At 45.7% G+C, this 16,176-nt stretch overlaps 1 protein-coding gene across 10 annotated transcripts in view; it reads right to left on the reverse strand.

The window, feature by feature from the left end:
* The window catches only part of AFF3 (AF4/FMR2 family member 3), a 618,492-nt gene that overhangs the window by 25,092 nt on the left and 577,224 nt on the right, over positions 1 to 16,176 (reverse strand). For all 10 annotated transcript variants that reach the window (XR_004352729.1, XM_032652346.1, XM_032652348.1 and 7 more), the window contains 2 exons: positions 13,616 to 13,817; positions 10,550 to 10,671 (listed from right to left, as the gene is read on the reverse strand). Coding sequence is in view for 9 of the 10 variants with exons in the window: in XM_032652346.1 (XP_032508237.1) it covers positions 10,550 to 10,671; positions 13,616 to 13,817 (324 nt within the window). In the remaining variant the exon portion in view is untranslated. The remainder of the gene's footprint in view (positions 1 to 10,549; positions 10,672 to 13,615; positions 13,818 to 16,176) is intronic.

The raw sequence follows: 16,176 nt of genomic DNA on the forward strand, positions 1-16,176 counted from the left end.
TTTAACATGGATCCCCAGTACCTAATTTGCAAATCAGATTTTTTATTGCACGGTTAAGAAAACAAGTGCAAAATCTTATTTCACAGGTTATTTACACAAAACAATCCCTTTTAAATGTAAAGATGGCAAAGGTATCTCATAATAATTGTATGGATATGTACAGGTGAGTCTATTTCTGTACCCTTATGAAAATCAGTGCTGTTTGTATGCATAAATGGTACCCCAAGTTGCTTGTATCTCTATATCTAATTATTTTAAAGCTTTGCAATGAAAAATGAAAAGAGGTGCTGCTGTATGATACAATAAAGTTAATTGCACAATAAATGTACAATAAAGTTAATTGTAAAATGATGTCTTCCTTGTCACAAGGCGAACATGGCATGTATTCTCTCTAGTTCTGGTTAACTGGCTGGTAAACATTAACACCAGACATGGGCATTATTAAAACAATAACCCTGGCCAGCGCTGACTCTGCTGAGAGATGAAGGGAATTCATCCAGAGATGGATGTGAGTGTGTGACATGACCCCAAGTTACACTAAACTACTCATCAGACAGTAACTTTAAATGCTTCATTGGATAGATTTTTAAAAATCTACATACTTTAGGTACCATCAGCATGAACTTGTTTTGCATTATGGGTCTTTATATATTCAGTAAACTTGACCTATTCATGTACACACCATAAGCCAGGACCCCCTGAATGGGAGATAAGATGTAAGTAGCAATATTAATCATGAACTGTTTAACCTATTTAATACACGTATTTTGAACTGCCTTCTTTCAGCTAAGGCGTCTTTTCCCCAATGCAGTATTAGGTAGTCAGAGCATCCTTTTATCCTAAGGGGTCAAAAGGCTTAGAAAAATCACACATACCATGTCAATGACATTACCATCCAAAACTATAATCCTCAGTTGAATGGTTTTAATCAATCGATCAAACAAATAAACCAGGATCAAAGCGAATACTTAATTTTGAGTCACAAATCACAGAAGCAAGGAAAAGACCTCGGTTTTCTGTCTCTTCTTCCACATAAAATATTGTCAGTACTGTGGTAACACGCTGGGAGTTTCTAACTTTTCCAACAAAGAAATGAGGCACGTGGCTGCAGGATTTCCCTAATGTGCATAATGAAACTCTGCTTCTCCATCGTGAGCCCTTCACCATTTTTCCTGCCATGCAGGCCTGGACTCTTTCATTCATCATGATGGGTCTTCGTTGGTGGGTGAGGCCTGAGGTTTCCTTCAAAGGAAGGCCCTGCTCTGACCGGTTCTTCCTGTTCTAGTTTATTTCCTCAACGTTCACGCTTCTTCCATCTGAATGGCGTTTTAGTTGACTTTCACGATGGTTTTTTCTTCTCTGTCCACATATTGACCTTTGAACACATACTGGCTATCTGTGGGGTCTTTGATGCCGACTGTGGCAATTGACATTATTTTTGTTCTTGTTTTTGTTGTTTAATGGACTGACTTAATTTTTCTGAGCAGCTGTAGGCTCCAAGCAAAATGAAGTGGAAAGTGTACCTCGTGCTTCCGCATGTTCACAACCTCCCTCACTACCAGCATCCCCACCAGAGCAGCACATTTGTTACCATCGATAAACCGAAACTGACGTATCATCATCACCCAAAGTCCACAGTTTACATTTGGGTTCACTCCTGGCGTTGCACATTCTGTGAGTTCTGAGAAATGTATAATGACACGTATCCACCGTTATAGTATCATACAGAAGAGTTTCATGCCTTAAAAACCCTCTGCAATATCTTTCGTTTGTCCTTTTGCTGAATGCCCCGAAGCAGAAGACCAGACCTACCTCTGCCCAAACCCAGATCTGACTCCTGAGCTTCAGATGGGGTCCTGGAGCCTATTTGTTCAGGACAAGAGTTCAGGCATCTCCATCCATCTCTCCCCCAGTTATCAAAGGCTATGAATGCTCCCTCGTAAACATCCCTTTCTTTCCCCAATGACCATATCCACCAAGTCTAGGCTTTCATCACCTCTCCTGGCCTCTAGTTTCACACCCATCCAGTCTATTCTCAGCTTTAAGCCTTGACCAATGCTTGTAAAACGTGGCTCTCATTATATCCCCATCCTACTCACAGACCTCAAATCCACCTCCAGGGCCTATGAATTCCAATCGCAGTTCAGGTCTCCAATCATCTTGCCTAACCCTCGTAACCGTACCACTTACTCACCACGCCCCTCAACCACAGCCAGAGAGGTGTGCTCACTGTCTGGCTGACACGCCAGGGCTGTCTTAGAAGCTCTGCTCACCCTTTCCGTCCTTCCTGGAACACTCACCTCTCTGCTCGTTCATTAAGTGCTTATGATGAGCCAGATGTTACCTGTCCCTCAAATTCTTAGGCCACAAGGCCTTCTTGGTAATTTTGGTCCATGATCAGCTATGTCTTTCCCGATCTCAGATAACACCTCTTGTTTACACTTCACTTCCAGGCATTTAATTACCTTCTGCTGTCCTGGGCTACAGTCACTGCATGTATGCAACTTTGCAGCTGGACCATTTTCAGCGGGGGCCCTGTCGTAGACCTCTTTGATCTTCCCCACCTTGTAGTTTTAGGTACATGGTAGAAGAGAAATGAACCCCCCGCCCCTTGCATTCATATTTTGAGTTTCAAAGAGAGAGAGACAGGGTTGACTTCTGATGGGGTGCAGCCTCGAAGGCAATGAGCCAGAGAACATCTCCATGGCAACCTGAAATTCTCCACATCATTATCTGTCCCACACTCCGGTAGAGGAATCTGGTCGTTTTTCTCTTGCCCTGTTTTTTGTAGACCTCGTCACTAACGGATCATCATTTTTTCAAATGCATTTCGTTCTCACGAACGAATTACTTTGGTAATAAGCAAAGGCATCTGTTAGCCTTCTTAGTTACCCCTGGGGTGGCAGTGCCACCTAATTCCTAATACGGGTACCTTAATCCATGCTGTTTTTATCTGCAGCATGTAAGTGTATCCTTTAAACCTGAGATGGAGGCTGAGTCACAAACTCTTACAACGGTGTAGGTGGATAAGTAACACATCTATTTTCTGACTACATCACAGCAGCTACAACATTAACCTGAGATGCTGAAGAAATGTATTATCAGGGCCTGTTTAGGATCATGTAAGAATTCTCATCTTTGCATCTAATGGAGGGCTTATTACACTGAGTCACTGAAGATTGCTTGATGATTGGCCCATTTGTTTTCCTTTCAGGTGATTTCTAGAGCCACACTCCTAGATCAGATCATTATAAAGGCAACGGGATGATGGGATGTCACCCAGATTGTCCGGCAAGGCAGTGGACACGTGCTGTCATGAAGGCATCACTCCGACGGTGACTTTCAAGTCAGCAGGAAAGTAAAACTGCTGTCACCATTGTGGCAGCTACAAAATATAACATGGCACAGGCACTAAAATGAATCTAACGATCGTGGCGTTCAAATTCATTTTTCATTGAATCTTCTTTCTTTTCTTTCACGTGGAAAACTTAGAGTTTTGCTTTTCGTTGTGATCGTAAGGTTCTTCACATCGTTTCTCACAGCGATGGTATTTGATGATGATACGTGAGCAACCCTACGGAAAGCACAGTCCAACATCATGCATGTAACTAACCGTGTCTCTGGGGCTCTTCAGAAGCTGGGCTTGAGTGATCCAAAAGCCAAAGCCGAGCCACGTGTATCTTTGTTATAAGAGCTCTCGGCAACAACAAAAAAAATGGGAGCACTTGATCCAGAGGGAATGTGCCCTCCTCACCTCTCATTGACCCCACCTACACCGAGCCACCTTAGTTCTAAGCAGCGGCCGGGGCTGAGCTACCCTAAAATTTCTTCTGGCACCAGCGTATTACAGCAACCTCGCTCTTTGTTCTCCTTTGTGGCTGAGATGGAGTTGAACGCTCTCCCACGGAGAGGCTGGCAGGCTGCTTTCTGTGATTCCTACCTCTGTGAAATGCACCTCCCCAGCAAAACCAGCCTGCTTTGTGAAAACTGGCAGAGATGGCGAACTCAACGTGTCTGAACAAACGGGTTCCTTGGCATAGCAGAAGTGGGGATCATTTTCTTAGGGAAGTTGAAATCCAAATCAGACAACTAGGCAACTGCACACCAAATGAATTCGTCATCTGATAGCCTGTCAGCTTGTCATTTAATAAGTCCCCGAGGTGTTACTGTGGCCCAAGCTGTGAGGTACTTTCTTTACCAAGAAGAACGCGTAAGAAGTGAGGTAATTGTTTTTCACGCACTGAGTAAGTGGATGCTGCTGACGAGGGCACTGCACAGCCAGGGCCCCCGGTGTTGCCGTTGGCTTTATGAGTGCTTGCCGAAGGAAGCAGGAAGACTGCTTTCGGCAGCAAGGATTCAAATGCGGCTTTTGTTTCTACACCCTTGACGTTGGCTGGGACCCCCGAGTCCCTGGCTTCTCAGAAGCATAAGCAGTCACTCATCGTGTCTCCTACAGGCCACAGGCTCTTGCAGGTGACTCCTCTCTCGGCCACACATAGAAGACGGCGTGTGCTTTCCAGGACACACAGGCTAAACGGCAGGTTTTTGTCACGTGAGCATAAGCCACTTTCTATCGAAATGGAAACACATCAATTTGATTGTTGGTCTTCTCTGGGTGTGATATTTAACAAATGAATTTATTTACAAAACAGAAACAGACTCACAGGCTTAGAAAACAAACTTATGGTTGCCAAAGGGGAAAGGCGGGGTCAGGGATAAATTAGGAGCTTGGGATTAACATAGACACACTCCTATATATACAATCTATAATCGATAAGGACCTACTATATAGCACAGGGGACTCTACTCATTACTCTGTAATAACCTATATGGGAAAAGAATCTGAAAAAGGATATACTAATATGTATAATTAAATCACTTTGCTGTACACCTGAAACTAACACAACATTGTAAACCAACTGTATTCCAACATAAAATCAAAAATTAAAAAAGGGCTTCCCTGGTGGCGCAGTGGTTAAGAATCCGCCTGCCGATGCAGGGGACACGGGTTTGAGCCCTGGTCCGGGAAGATGCCACATGCCGCAAAGCAGCTAAGCTCGTGTGCCACAACTACTGAGCCTGTGCTCTAGAGCCCGCGAGCCACAACTACTGAAGCCCGCGTGCCTAGGGCCCGTGCTCCGTGACAAGAGAAGCCACCGCGATGAGAAGCCCACGCACCGCAAGGAAGAGCAGACCCCGTTCGCCGCAACTAGAGGAAGCCCGCACGCAGCAACAAAGACCCAACGCAGCCAAAGATAAATACATAAAATAAAATAAACCATGATAACTGTAGAAAAACGACTGATAAAAATTAATCAAAAAGGATAAAATCATTTTACAAGCCCTTAAAATGATCAGAGAGCTCAGATTTCAATCAGGGAGATCTAAAAGGTCTTGTCCCCAACTCCTGCCCTCCCAACACCCCCAGCCAAGTCCTTTTTTTTCCTTTCTTTCAGTTTTGGTTAGAAAAAAATAAAAACCTGGCTGAGAGGGGTCCATAAGTGAAAAAATTCCATATGAAGAACAGAAAGGCACATGAATGGTGTATCAGGAAAGGTGGGGTCCAGCTTTGAAGCGACTGGGAAGGGGAGCCCCTCGGGAGAGGAAGAACGGCCACAGCACGCCCTCCGTGGGCGCGCCTTGCCTCGATGTAACATCACCTACTCAAGGATTTCAGTTGGTGTCCTCTCACTCAATCATCTGGCCTTTCACATACAGGAATCTTCCACCCTCTATAAAATTTAAACGCTTTTAGCTATGAGGCTGCTGAGCATCGTATCACAAATGCCGACTCCCTCTTCCTGCCCTGCCAGCCACATCTCCCAGGCCAGGGCTTCAGCACCGTGTGGCGAGGGAGTCTTCTCTCGGCGTAGGGAGGTTTAAGTGGTTGGGTTCCTGGTATCGGTGCCACGGGGACAGATGGGGCGTTTGCTGGTGTGGCTGCATGTGATGATCATGACTGACTCTTCCTTGTGAAATGTGGGCAGGAGACAGCACATCCTTCTGGAAACAGCGGGCAGGGCTGGCACCCGGGGTTCTCTGGCTCCCCAGCACAGCAATATGGCATGTGGGAAGAGAGGCCAAGCATTTCACCACTCAGCTCTGCTCTGACGTCTGTACTGAGGACTTCGTGACACGATTGTTCCCTGGATTTTCCAGCGCCAAGAACTCCCCTGTCACTAATTATGACACCAAGTAATTTACAGCTCACGGCTCTGCACTAATAAGATCCGTTTCTAGGCTTGGAGTTGAATCAAGTGCTGTCACTCATGGACATAAATCCTCACAGATTTTTTTTTAAACAGAAGTTTGGTAATTACACCTTAAAATCAGGGCTCTCGAGGAGAGAAAGTGGTGCACGGCTAAACGTCAGGGGTGATCCTGCAGGACAGGCTGACCTGGATCACAGTTTTGAAACAAATTATTCGGTTCAGTTCCGTCTACATCCTGAACGGGTAAGTGACCTAGGAAAAGGGCCTGGAAGCCCGTGAATTTAAACTGACTTGCATGTAGTAGATTCCTTACATTCACGGAAAGAGAAAGAAAAAAAGATGCAGGCGTTACCCTCTGGGATTGTTATTCTCATTCAGCTGGGTCCATTCAACGGTTGTTATTTGAGTGCCCACAGGAACCGGGCGGCCGTTTGTCTGAATCTCCTGTTTATTCAACCGTTAACGAGTATTTGTAATACAAAAGGATGAGTTTACTTTTTTTAAAAAAAGCTACTTGATGTGGCTTTAAAAGTCACATGACAGGATGGCATCTGTCACTCACTGGAGCGCTGTAACTGGATTTCCATCAACTCTAAATCATTCCGCTGCTAATTCTCTAGTTCTTTCTTTCCTTCTGGTGGCCTCTCTTTGGTCATGTCACTGCCTGTTGACACCTCTAGTGAGGAGAAGTCAAGGAAAATGATAGGAGCCAGGTCATGGTCCTTGAAGCTGGTGCAGAGCAGAGAGGGAGCGGAGGCGGCTAAGGTTGTGGTCCATGGGAAGCTTCCTGGAGAGGCCACCCATATGCCTCCATCTTCCCTCAATTAATAACTGAGAATGAATCAATCATATACCCTTGTTCCTACCACTGGACCTCAGAACACACCAACTGAACCTGGGAGACACTTTACATACTTTTAGGTGACTTCCTAGACCAGTGATCTCTTTATTATTATTATTTTTTAAAAATTTATTTATTTATTTGGTTGCACCGGCCTTAGTTGTGGCAGGTGGGCTCCTCAGTTGTGGCATGTGAACTCAAAGTTGCGGCATGCACGTGGGATCTAGTTCCCTGACCAGGGATCAAACCTGGGCCCTCTGCATTGGGAGCGTGGAGTCTTAACCACTGTGCCCCCAGGGAAGTCCCCCCAGTGATCTCTTAACGGACATATTTTTATTGTTCCAATGAAGAGACAATGCCTGTTTTTGCTTTTCAAGCTTGAAGAATCTTCCCACGACTTTCTCAGTTCAGCAGTTAAGTGGCTGTTTGAGTTGCATGTTTCTCTTACTGTCATGGATTTCAAATCAATTGGGACATGTGGCCACTGGAAGATGTCTCTCTCTATATATGATGGATGTGAAAGAGTGCTTTTTTATTCTATTGTATCTTTATCCATAAAGGGAGAAACACTGTATTGTAGGCTGCCAGCCAGAAAAATCACACACATTGCTAATGGGAAGAACGAATGATAACCGCCTCTTGGCTGATACAGATAGGGACAAAATTATATTAGCTGCAGTCCCAGCAGAATGAGAAACATTTCCTCTTGTAGACAGTCCAAGACACTGCAGGTAGAAGTAGGACCATTTAGTTGTTGCTGTTTCAGACTTAGCTTTCTGGTCCATACACTGGGAAATTCCTTACATTTTAATTTCTCATACATGTGTGTGTTTAAACACCATGCCCTTAATACATATGATGCTTTGGGTACCTTACTGTCAAATGCACGTGTGTTTGTTCATGTTGTAGATTATGACTGCTTCTCCTTTTTTTTTTTTTTGCTCCCTGAGTCCAGATCTTTTATAATACCTGCAACTTTCTTTTTCCTTTTAAATTTATTTTTTATTGGGCTTCCCTGGTGGCACAGTGGTTGACAGTCCGCCTGCCAATGCAGGGAACACGGGTTCGTGTCCCGGTTCGGGAAGATCCCACATGCCGTGGAGCGGCTGGGCCCGTGAGCCATGGCCGCTGAGCCTGCGCGTCTGGAGCCTGTGCTCCACAACGGGAAAGGCCACAACAGTGAGAGGCCCGTGTACCGCAAAAAAAAAAAAAAAAATTTATTGAAGTATAGTGGATTTACAATGTTGTATTAATTTCTGCTGTACAGCAAAGTGACTCAGTTATACACACACACACATATATATACATTCTTATTTATATTCTTTTCCATTATGGTTTATCTCAGGACACTGAATATAGTCCCCTGTGCTATACAGTAGGACCTTCTTGTTTATCCATTCTATACATAATAGTTTGCATCTACTAACCCCAAACCCCCAGTCCATCCCTTCCCATCTGTCAGCTTCTTGAGATGAATAAGGGCAGTTTTGGGACTGGTAAAAATGACACGTTGGCTTTGAATGATGTCTAAAGCCCCGTTTCCATTCTTATAAAGACTTGATTTGTAAGATAAGTATAATTGTTTTTAATTCCTCAAAGAACTGGGTTGCAACCTAAACGATATGGAGGCTGACCCATCCATATAACTACTTTGTCTTCAATTTGCTTAATATTAGGAAAAGCATCTTTAATTAAGATGAAAATCACGAGATTCCTATATCTTCTGAATGCAAATTTCCACACTGTCATTAAACACGATTCTAATCTCCTGTTTTTGCAAATGGTTAAAGCTCCCTTGAACAATTTACACCACCAAACCCTAATTATATATGGAGTTGACTGCCTGATTGTACTCCCATTACACGCCCCCCACCCTGGGTATTAATTACCACCTCCCTTGAGGCCCAGGGCAGCGGGCAAGGAGGGGAAGGGGAGATGCTGAGGGTCAGGGGAGGGCGTGCTTGGGGCTGAGTGCAGCTGCGGCAGCCACGGGAAGAGGAGAGAAACACACGTCCTCCTGGGCCACCCTTACACTTTGGTAAAACCAATTATCTGGGAACGTGTTCAATAAAGAAACAAAATAATGTGGATTTGGCTTTGAACCCTCAAAGTCTGTGCCCTAAGTAGCTTAATGAAGTCCAAGCAGGGCTTGAGGGCTACAACTCGGTATTCTTTTTTTTTTTTTTTGCGGTATGCGGGCCTCTCGCTGCTGTGGCCTCTCCCGTTGCGGAGCACAGGCTCCGGACGCGCAGGCTCAGTGGCTATGGCTCACGGGCCCAGTCGCTCTGCGGCATGTGGGATCTATCCTGGACCGGGGCACGAACCCGTGTCCCCTGCATCGGCAGGCGGACTCTCAACCACTGCGCCACCAGGGAAGCCCTAACTCGGTATTCTTGCTTCTTGGAGGTGAACCAACTGATCGTGCCTATACTCTAAGTGAAGATAGGATTGGAAAGTAGGATGGGAGGGAGATGAGGGTGGAAGAGTCATCACCACCGCGCTGAGCTTTCACTTCTCAGGTGGTCACGCTCAGGAGAGACCATCTCACTGGATCGCAGAAGAGCCCATCATGACAGTCACTTTTCCCGATTAGGAAGCTGGGACTCAGAGACATTTAGCACCATTTTATTTTCTGACTTCGGGTGAGGGTCGTGGCTTACCGTCTGTCCCCTCAGCCAGACTGTCAACAGTCAGAGAGCAGGGTGTTCTCTCACTGTTGCCCGCTGCTCCACGCCGGGATTTAAGGGCGTGCCTCAAACACACACACACCGCACGCTTGGTGAACGGCTCAGATTGAAAGGCGGATTCAAGGCGAACTCGAGACCATACCTGCTGCCTTCCAGGCTTGTCCTTGACACATATTTTTTCCCCCAAGAGCCTAAATAATTTTCAGTATCATTTTATCATTTCTCATTTGTCATTTTCAGCATCTCCAGAGCATTCCAGGATGTTAATTTATTCCTTTTCTTTTGTTTCTCCTCCTCTTAAATCCATGCCGGGAACGGAACTAATACTTGGGTTTCGGTGTTAGGACTGAGAGATGGATGACAGGATATTTTCTCCTGTATAAGAACTGTTTACACTTTTATAAAGACTACAGCATTTTAGAGGAAAAAAAAAAAAGCTTTCAGGAGTGAATCTCTATTATTCTTTGCCTGTTATAATTTACAAAAACAAAAAATGCTTCTCCTTCTGGCAGCACACAACCCCAAATGCAGGGGCTTAGAAATATGACTCATTGATGCCATTTAGCTTAGTTTTCTGACATCCTGGAGGCAGCCCTGTTAGCCCTGGTTGTTCTATTCACTCAGAAGTCTCCCAGGACTCAGGGGTATGTACACTTGGAGTGAAGCTGCAATTCCCTTCGAGAGGGTGACATTTAACAGATGAGATCACATGACAGAAATGGCCACCCCGTGAATCAGACGCATATTAAACCATCTCCCTGCTCCCACTGATCTGGCCCTCACCGTACCAACCAAGGGTCCACACTTACATGTCATCGAAGATGAGTTTCTGCCTCTTGCAGTCCCTGTGGCCGTTGGAGCCTGGAGACCATGGCTCTGTCTGTGGCCGTGACTTGTGGAGAACGTTTTCGGAATTGCTGTGAGCCGCTTTCTAAACAACAAACAAACACACCTGTATTTGAGAAACTGGCCACCTGGCTGAAGGAGCAACCTGTCAGAATCGCTTGTGTTCTGTGTTCTAGGTTAGAGCTGATGGTGCTTTCCTTGTTGAGATAAAGAAGAAGAAGTACTTGCACTACAGGTCTCAAGCTGGAGGCTTTTACATACGTGGTCAAATGTCATTCCCGGGACATCAAAAGGGCACCACTCTCTTGGGCTTCCCTGGTGGCGCAGTGGTTGAGAGTCCGCCTGCCGATGCAGGGGACGCGGGTTCGTGCCCCGGTCCGGGAAGATCCCACATGCCACGGAGCGGCTGGGCCTGTGAGCCACGGCCGCTGAGCCTTCGCGTCCGGAGTCTGTGCTCCGCGACGGGAGAGGCCACAACAGTGACAGGCCCGCGTACCGTTAAAAAAAAAAAAGGAATCTCAGTGTGCCCACTCCCGCAGATCCAGATCTTGAACTCGCCCAAGCTCAGATGGCTATTGTGGGTGGAGGCTGGGGGCTTAGGATTCAGGCTCCTACGCTTCCCAGTTGGCTAGACCCATGGTTGTCCAAATGGACTGCATCAGAATCACCATTAACACACAGCCAGCTGGGCCTCATCGCCAGCATCTCTGACTCAGTACGTCTGGGGAAGAGCCTGACAACATGCATTGCTAACAAGTTCCAGGTGATGCTGGTCCAGGAGCCAAAGCTCTCAGAACCACTGAGCTATAGTCATCCCTCACAAAAGAGGTCATTCAGGTCACAATTGACTGGTTCTCATCAGCTGTCTGTGAAGAACAGGGAGAGCCAAAGGGAATCACTAGAAATTATTTAAGATGTGTTTTAAGAAGGAACACTCTGGATCTGGGGAAAAATGGAAACACCCTTTTCCCTGGAGATACGGACATTATAGAGAGCACCTACTGTGTGCCGACGTCTGGATAATAAAACACCCCTGTTTTAGTTAGGAGATTCAAATGGATTCCTCTGAAGTAATTAAGGTGGAGTGTATATCAATGCTTCTTTAAATATGGACCGATTTTATGCGTAGATCAAGCCTCTTTGTTATGAGAGCCTCCAGGACTCTGGGCGTTTCCTTTCTGGCATGCAGGGTAGTAAATTACGGATGTGTGTGAGCCCTGCTCTAAGTGGCTCTCCCCAGCTAGACTGTAAGCTATCCTGCAGGCAGAGACTGAACCCTTTAGATCATCAGTGCGTCTCTGTTATGTAGCAAAGTGCCTGGGACACAGTAAATACTTCCTTGATAAACACCCGTTCAGTGAAAAGAATGCCTCAATAAAGTCTATCATTGTTTTACGATTCTCTGCATATCATAGTTGCTTGTGATTGAAGGATCTAGAGGCAAAGAAAAGTTGTGTTTGGTTTAAAATTGGAATCGTTAGCTTTTTATTTGTTTTTTCTAATATGGTCTTCTCAGATTCGTGTATCCTAGAACCAAAGATAATTGCTCCCAAATGAGGGTGCATAAAGCGGTTAATTTCCTCATGTTCAGTAAGATTTAGGCTCTTGCCGGACCATCTACCAACTTTTTTTGCCTCTTTAATTCATGGGATAAAGCATGACATGCTGCCTCCCACCACTTTCTTTGCAGAGTCCTATTGCCAAGTCTCATTTCTCCCTGCCTCACAAAGCCCCACTGGTTTTGAGAGGCACAGGGGGAAGAGTTTGGAATTAAATAATGTACCTGGAGGATGCACGGTCCAGGGCCGCCCGCTGTTAGATGGAGGGTGGCAGGAAAGAGGAACTTACATGCAGTGTTAGCTGCACAGGTGTCCATAGGGGTTGGGTTCTTTAGGCGGTACTGCCTCATTGAAATCTTACACCACCGTTTTGCAAATGAAACAGGCTCAAGAGATTAAGCAACCGGCCCGCGGTCACATGGTGACTAAGCTATGAGGCTAGAGGGGAACCCAGGTTCCCAGGGGAATACAGCGTGTTGGAATCACCCTTGACAAAGTCACTGGAAGAGGAGTGGTGGCAGCTGTCCCACCCTGGTCACCACAATGGTCACTGAGGGCAGCGGGGAGCCCTGCAACTTGGGCCTTGGGCTCCAATCCCGGATTTAGCTCTGCCCCAGGGGCAAGAAATCTTTTCCAATAGAAAGATTGGTTGGTCCAAAACTCCCAATTTACTTTGTCCTGGGAGAGTTACGTTAGGGCTAATTCTTTTCAGGATGGGAAATGAAGTCCTCCAAAGAGTGTTCCTAAGCAGAAGAGGCTTAAAATGCCTCCTCCGTTTCTTCGGCAGCTGCCTGTGCGAGAGCCGAAGAGCAGCTGCTTTGCCAGGTCTTCCCAGACCAGCCTTTAGGGCTGCTTTGTGGGACCTCACTGGTCACCACATATCAATGTAATCTTCCTCGACCAGGACAGGCTCCCATCGGTAATCCACCCGTTGGACCAAACGGAGGTATGATGCCACCGCAGCCAGGCATCCCACAGCAACGAGGAATGAGACCCCCAATGCCGCCTCATGGTCAGTACGGCGGTCATCCCCAAGGCGTGCCAGGTTACCTTCCTGGTGCTACGCTGCCATGTGGGCAGGGACCGTCAGCGGGGCCCCCTTACCAAGGTGGGCCTCCTCGACCTCCTGCAATGTCGCAAGGTGGGTGTTACTGATCTTAGGTCATCCAGTCCAATACGTTTGGAGATTAAACCTTTTCTCAGCCTGTGCTGTTTATACAGCCAAGTTTTCTGTCAATAAGGCCTCCTTGTGGCTTGAACAAACATTATCCTCCCACATACCAGAAACTATCGGACATTTATTTTACCTAGGAAAATTTATTTGGAATAATAAAGCAGGAGCTTTTCCTGAAGTTGCAAGTTAAAAAAAAAACAAAGCTCGTGTTCGGACTGTGCTGGGCTAGAGGCAGAGTAGAGGGGTGTGCTCATTTTCACTCTTGTTTTATCTGGGGCAGAAGAGTATCAACGTACCGTGAGGTCTCCACCATGGGTCTGCAGCTGGTTCTCAGCCTTATGCTTTTTGGTGGACGAGGCGGAGGTGAACAAACCGTTGCTGTTGGATCTGCTGGGGGACGTCAGGTCCTCGCCGGGGTATTTGTGTTTAGATGCGTCGGAGAGGGGTGAGGTGGGTGAGCGGAGCATTTTTTCATTTTTATTTATTGGGATTGCCAAGCTGTAAACGGAAATCACAGTAATGGAATGTCACACACTCAGCGCGTGGCACGGTAAATGTTTTATATGTGACCCTCCCACTTAAAACCTGCTGGTAGGAAGACGTTTATTGGGAATTATCATGCCAGGAAACGATTTTATGGCATTAGGACCGTAACGAACAATAAAGAAATTTCGTTCATGGTTTCTTTACTCGTCCTCCCAGAAAAAAATAGTAATCTGGAGTTAAATAACTAAGCATAATAATACCTTCATTTCCCAAGTTCTTCATCCAAGGATCTCAAAATACACGACAAACAACTTACTGTTTTCCTAACAAGTGTAAACAGCAGGTAACGGGAAACTCAAATTATACACGAGATCTCCACTTCCAAAAGGACTTTTGCTAACACCTGAGCTTGTACTAATTATTATATGGAGAATAACAGAATCACAGAGTAACCGAGCATGAACCCACCTTCTAATTGTTAGGTAGCCAGGCATGGATCAGAATAAACAAAGAATAGAAAACTGTCATTAGAAATGACATTTTCTGATTCCTAGCTCCTTATTTTACCTTCCAAACTATTGTCTATGCCTAAATATAAATCCCCTCACACCCCGCCAAAGACCACCAGAGAAGGGAGTCACATTTGAGTCTTTGCAATGTACATTATGTAGACAGGGCTCTCTCCGCTGAAACAAAAATTGGGGGAAGACACATTAGCCTCAGATAAACTCAATCATTGCTAATTTGGGATGCTTCTAGAAGTCACCTGGTAGAGTCAGTTAAAATAAATTCATTTGACAAAGATTTAGTCATTATTCCCGCAGTTGTGACTTCTTAATTGCATGTGTTGACTATCACTGCAAACAAGCCAGTAAAGTCACTTTTTATTTTTAAGCAATTTCCTTAGTTGGTGGTCACAGTGTAGAAATTACAAACACAGGCCTCTAGAACAAACGAGAAGCCAAGGTTCTTAATGTTATGCCAACAGATCTGTGTCGGGAGAGAATTTCTGATGACAGCTTTCTGGTTCAAAAAGTACTGTGCATCCAACAACTTAGAAGTGAGAAGGTGTGTTCTCGAAAACTGCCTTGGACGAGTCAAAAGTGGCTCAGCCAGTGAAGATGAAAACACTGATGTTGAAGACGGACATGAACCGTCTGAATATAACTGTTTCTTGACATGTGAGTGAAAAAGTCTTATTTCTAAGTCTCAATTATTTTACATACTACATGATCTTAAATGTTTGCAGAAAACTAAATTATTACATTAAATATTGTCATGAACGTATGACTATGCCTTCTTCATCATTATAAGTTTATCTATTCGGGTTGACCAAAGTAACTTGGAAACGTTCTTGGGATCGCATCTTTGGGATGGGCGATCACCATATATGAAGGATTGTCTTATTACACAGGTAAAGCTTAACAGTGGTAATCACAATTCCAGAGGTACACAGGCCACCTTTCCAAGAAAAACTCAAAGCACTTTCATATGCGTTGAGTCCTTACTTAACGTAAGTGAAACTATCAGAGCCAGGAGGCTCTGCCAGCAAAAACTCTAGAGCAAGAGCTCTTATCCTGGGGTCCCCGCACTTGCATGGGAAAGAAGTTGCATCCTCACTTTCCTTAACCTCTCACCGAAACTGAACATTTCCTTTAACTACGAACAAAGGCAAGAAACCATAGTGGTGGTTAAGCAGGAGTACCACTAGCAAGACCTGGGATTGTGTCACCAGTGGAAATCACAGATATTTTCATGCCTTACCAGTTGTGGCAGACATCCTGGAATATGGTTTATACTCATCACTACTATGGTCATTACTAGATCTGCTAGAAAGGTTATTTAAGGCATGAACAAAGAAGCACATATATAACTCTATCACACATTTAAAAAGACATTTTTGAGGGCTTCCCTGGCGGCGCGGTGGTTGAGAGTCCGCCTGTCGATGCAGGGGACGCGGGTTCGTGCCCCGGTCCGGGAGGATCCCACATGCCACGGAGCGGCTGGGCCCGTGAGCCATGGCCGCTGGGCCCATGCGTCCGGAGCCTGTGCTCCGCCACGGGAGAGGCCACAGCGGTGAGAGGCCCGCGTACGGCAAAAAAAAAAAGAAAAAAAGAAACTTTTGAGCCGTATTTTCCCCATTCACATTTCCTCAATATTTTGGGATGCCATCTGCTTGGCCCAGAGGACTGTGGGCTCGGGCAGCTTGTGTGTGTTGCTGTTTCTCGCTCAAACCTTGAAGGGCTCTCGCCCTTCTTCCCAAGGTGATTCTAACACTGCAGTGGGCCTGTGCTCAGGTGCCCCCGCTCTCCAATTTCCTCTCCGGGTTTTAGTACTACTCTACATCTTCTCCTAACCTTTCAGTTTACAT

Source organism: Phocoena sinus, chromosome 13 (assembly GCF_008692025.1).
Source record: "Phocoena sinus isolate mPhoSin1 chromosome 13, mPhoSin1.pri, whole genome shotgun sequence".
Taxonomy (NCBI): domain Eukaryota; kingdom Metazoa; phylum Chordata; class Mammalia; order Artiodactyla; family Phocoenidae; genus Phocoena; species Phocoena sinus.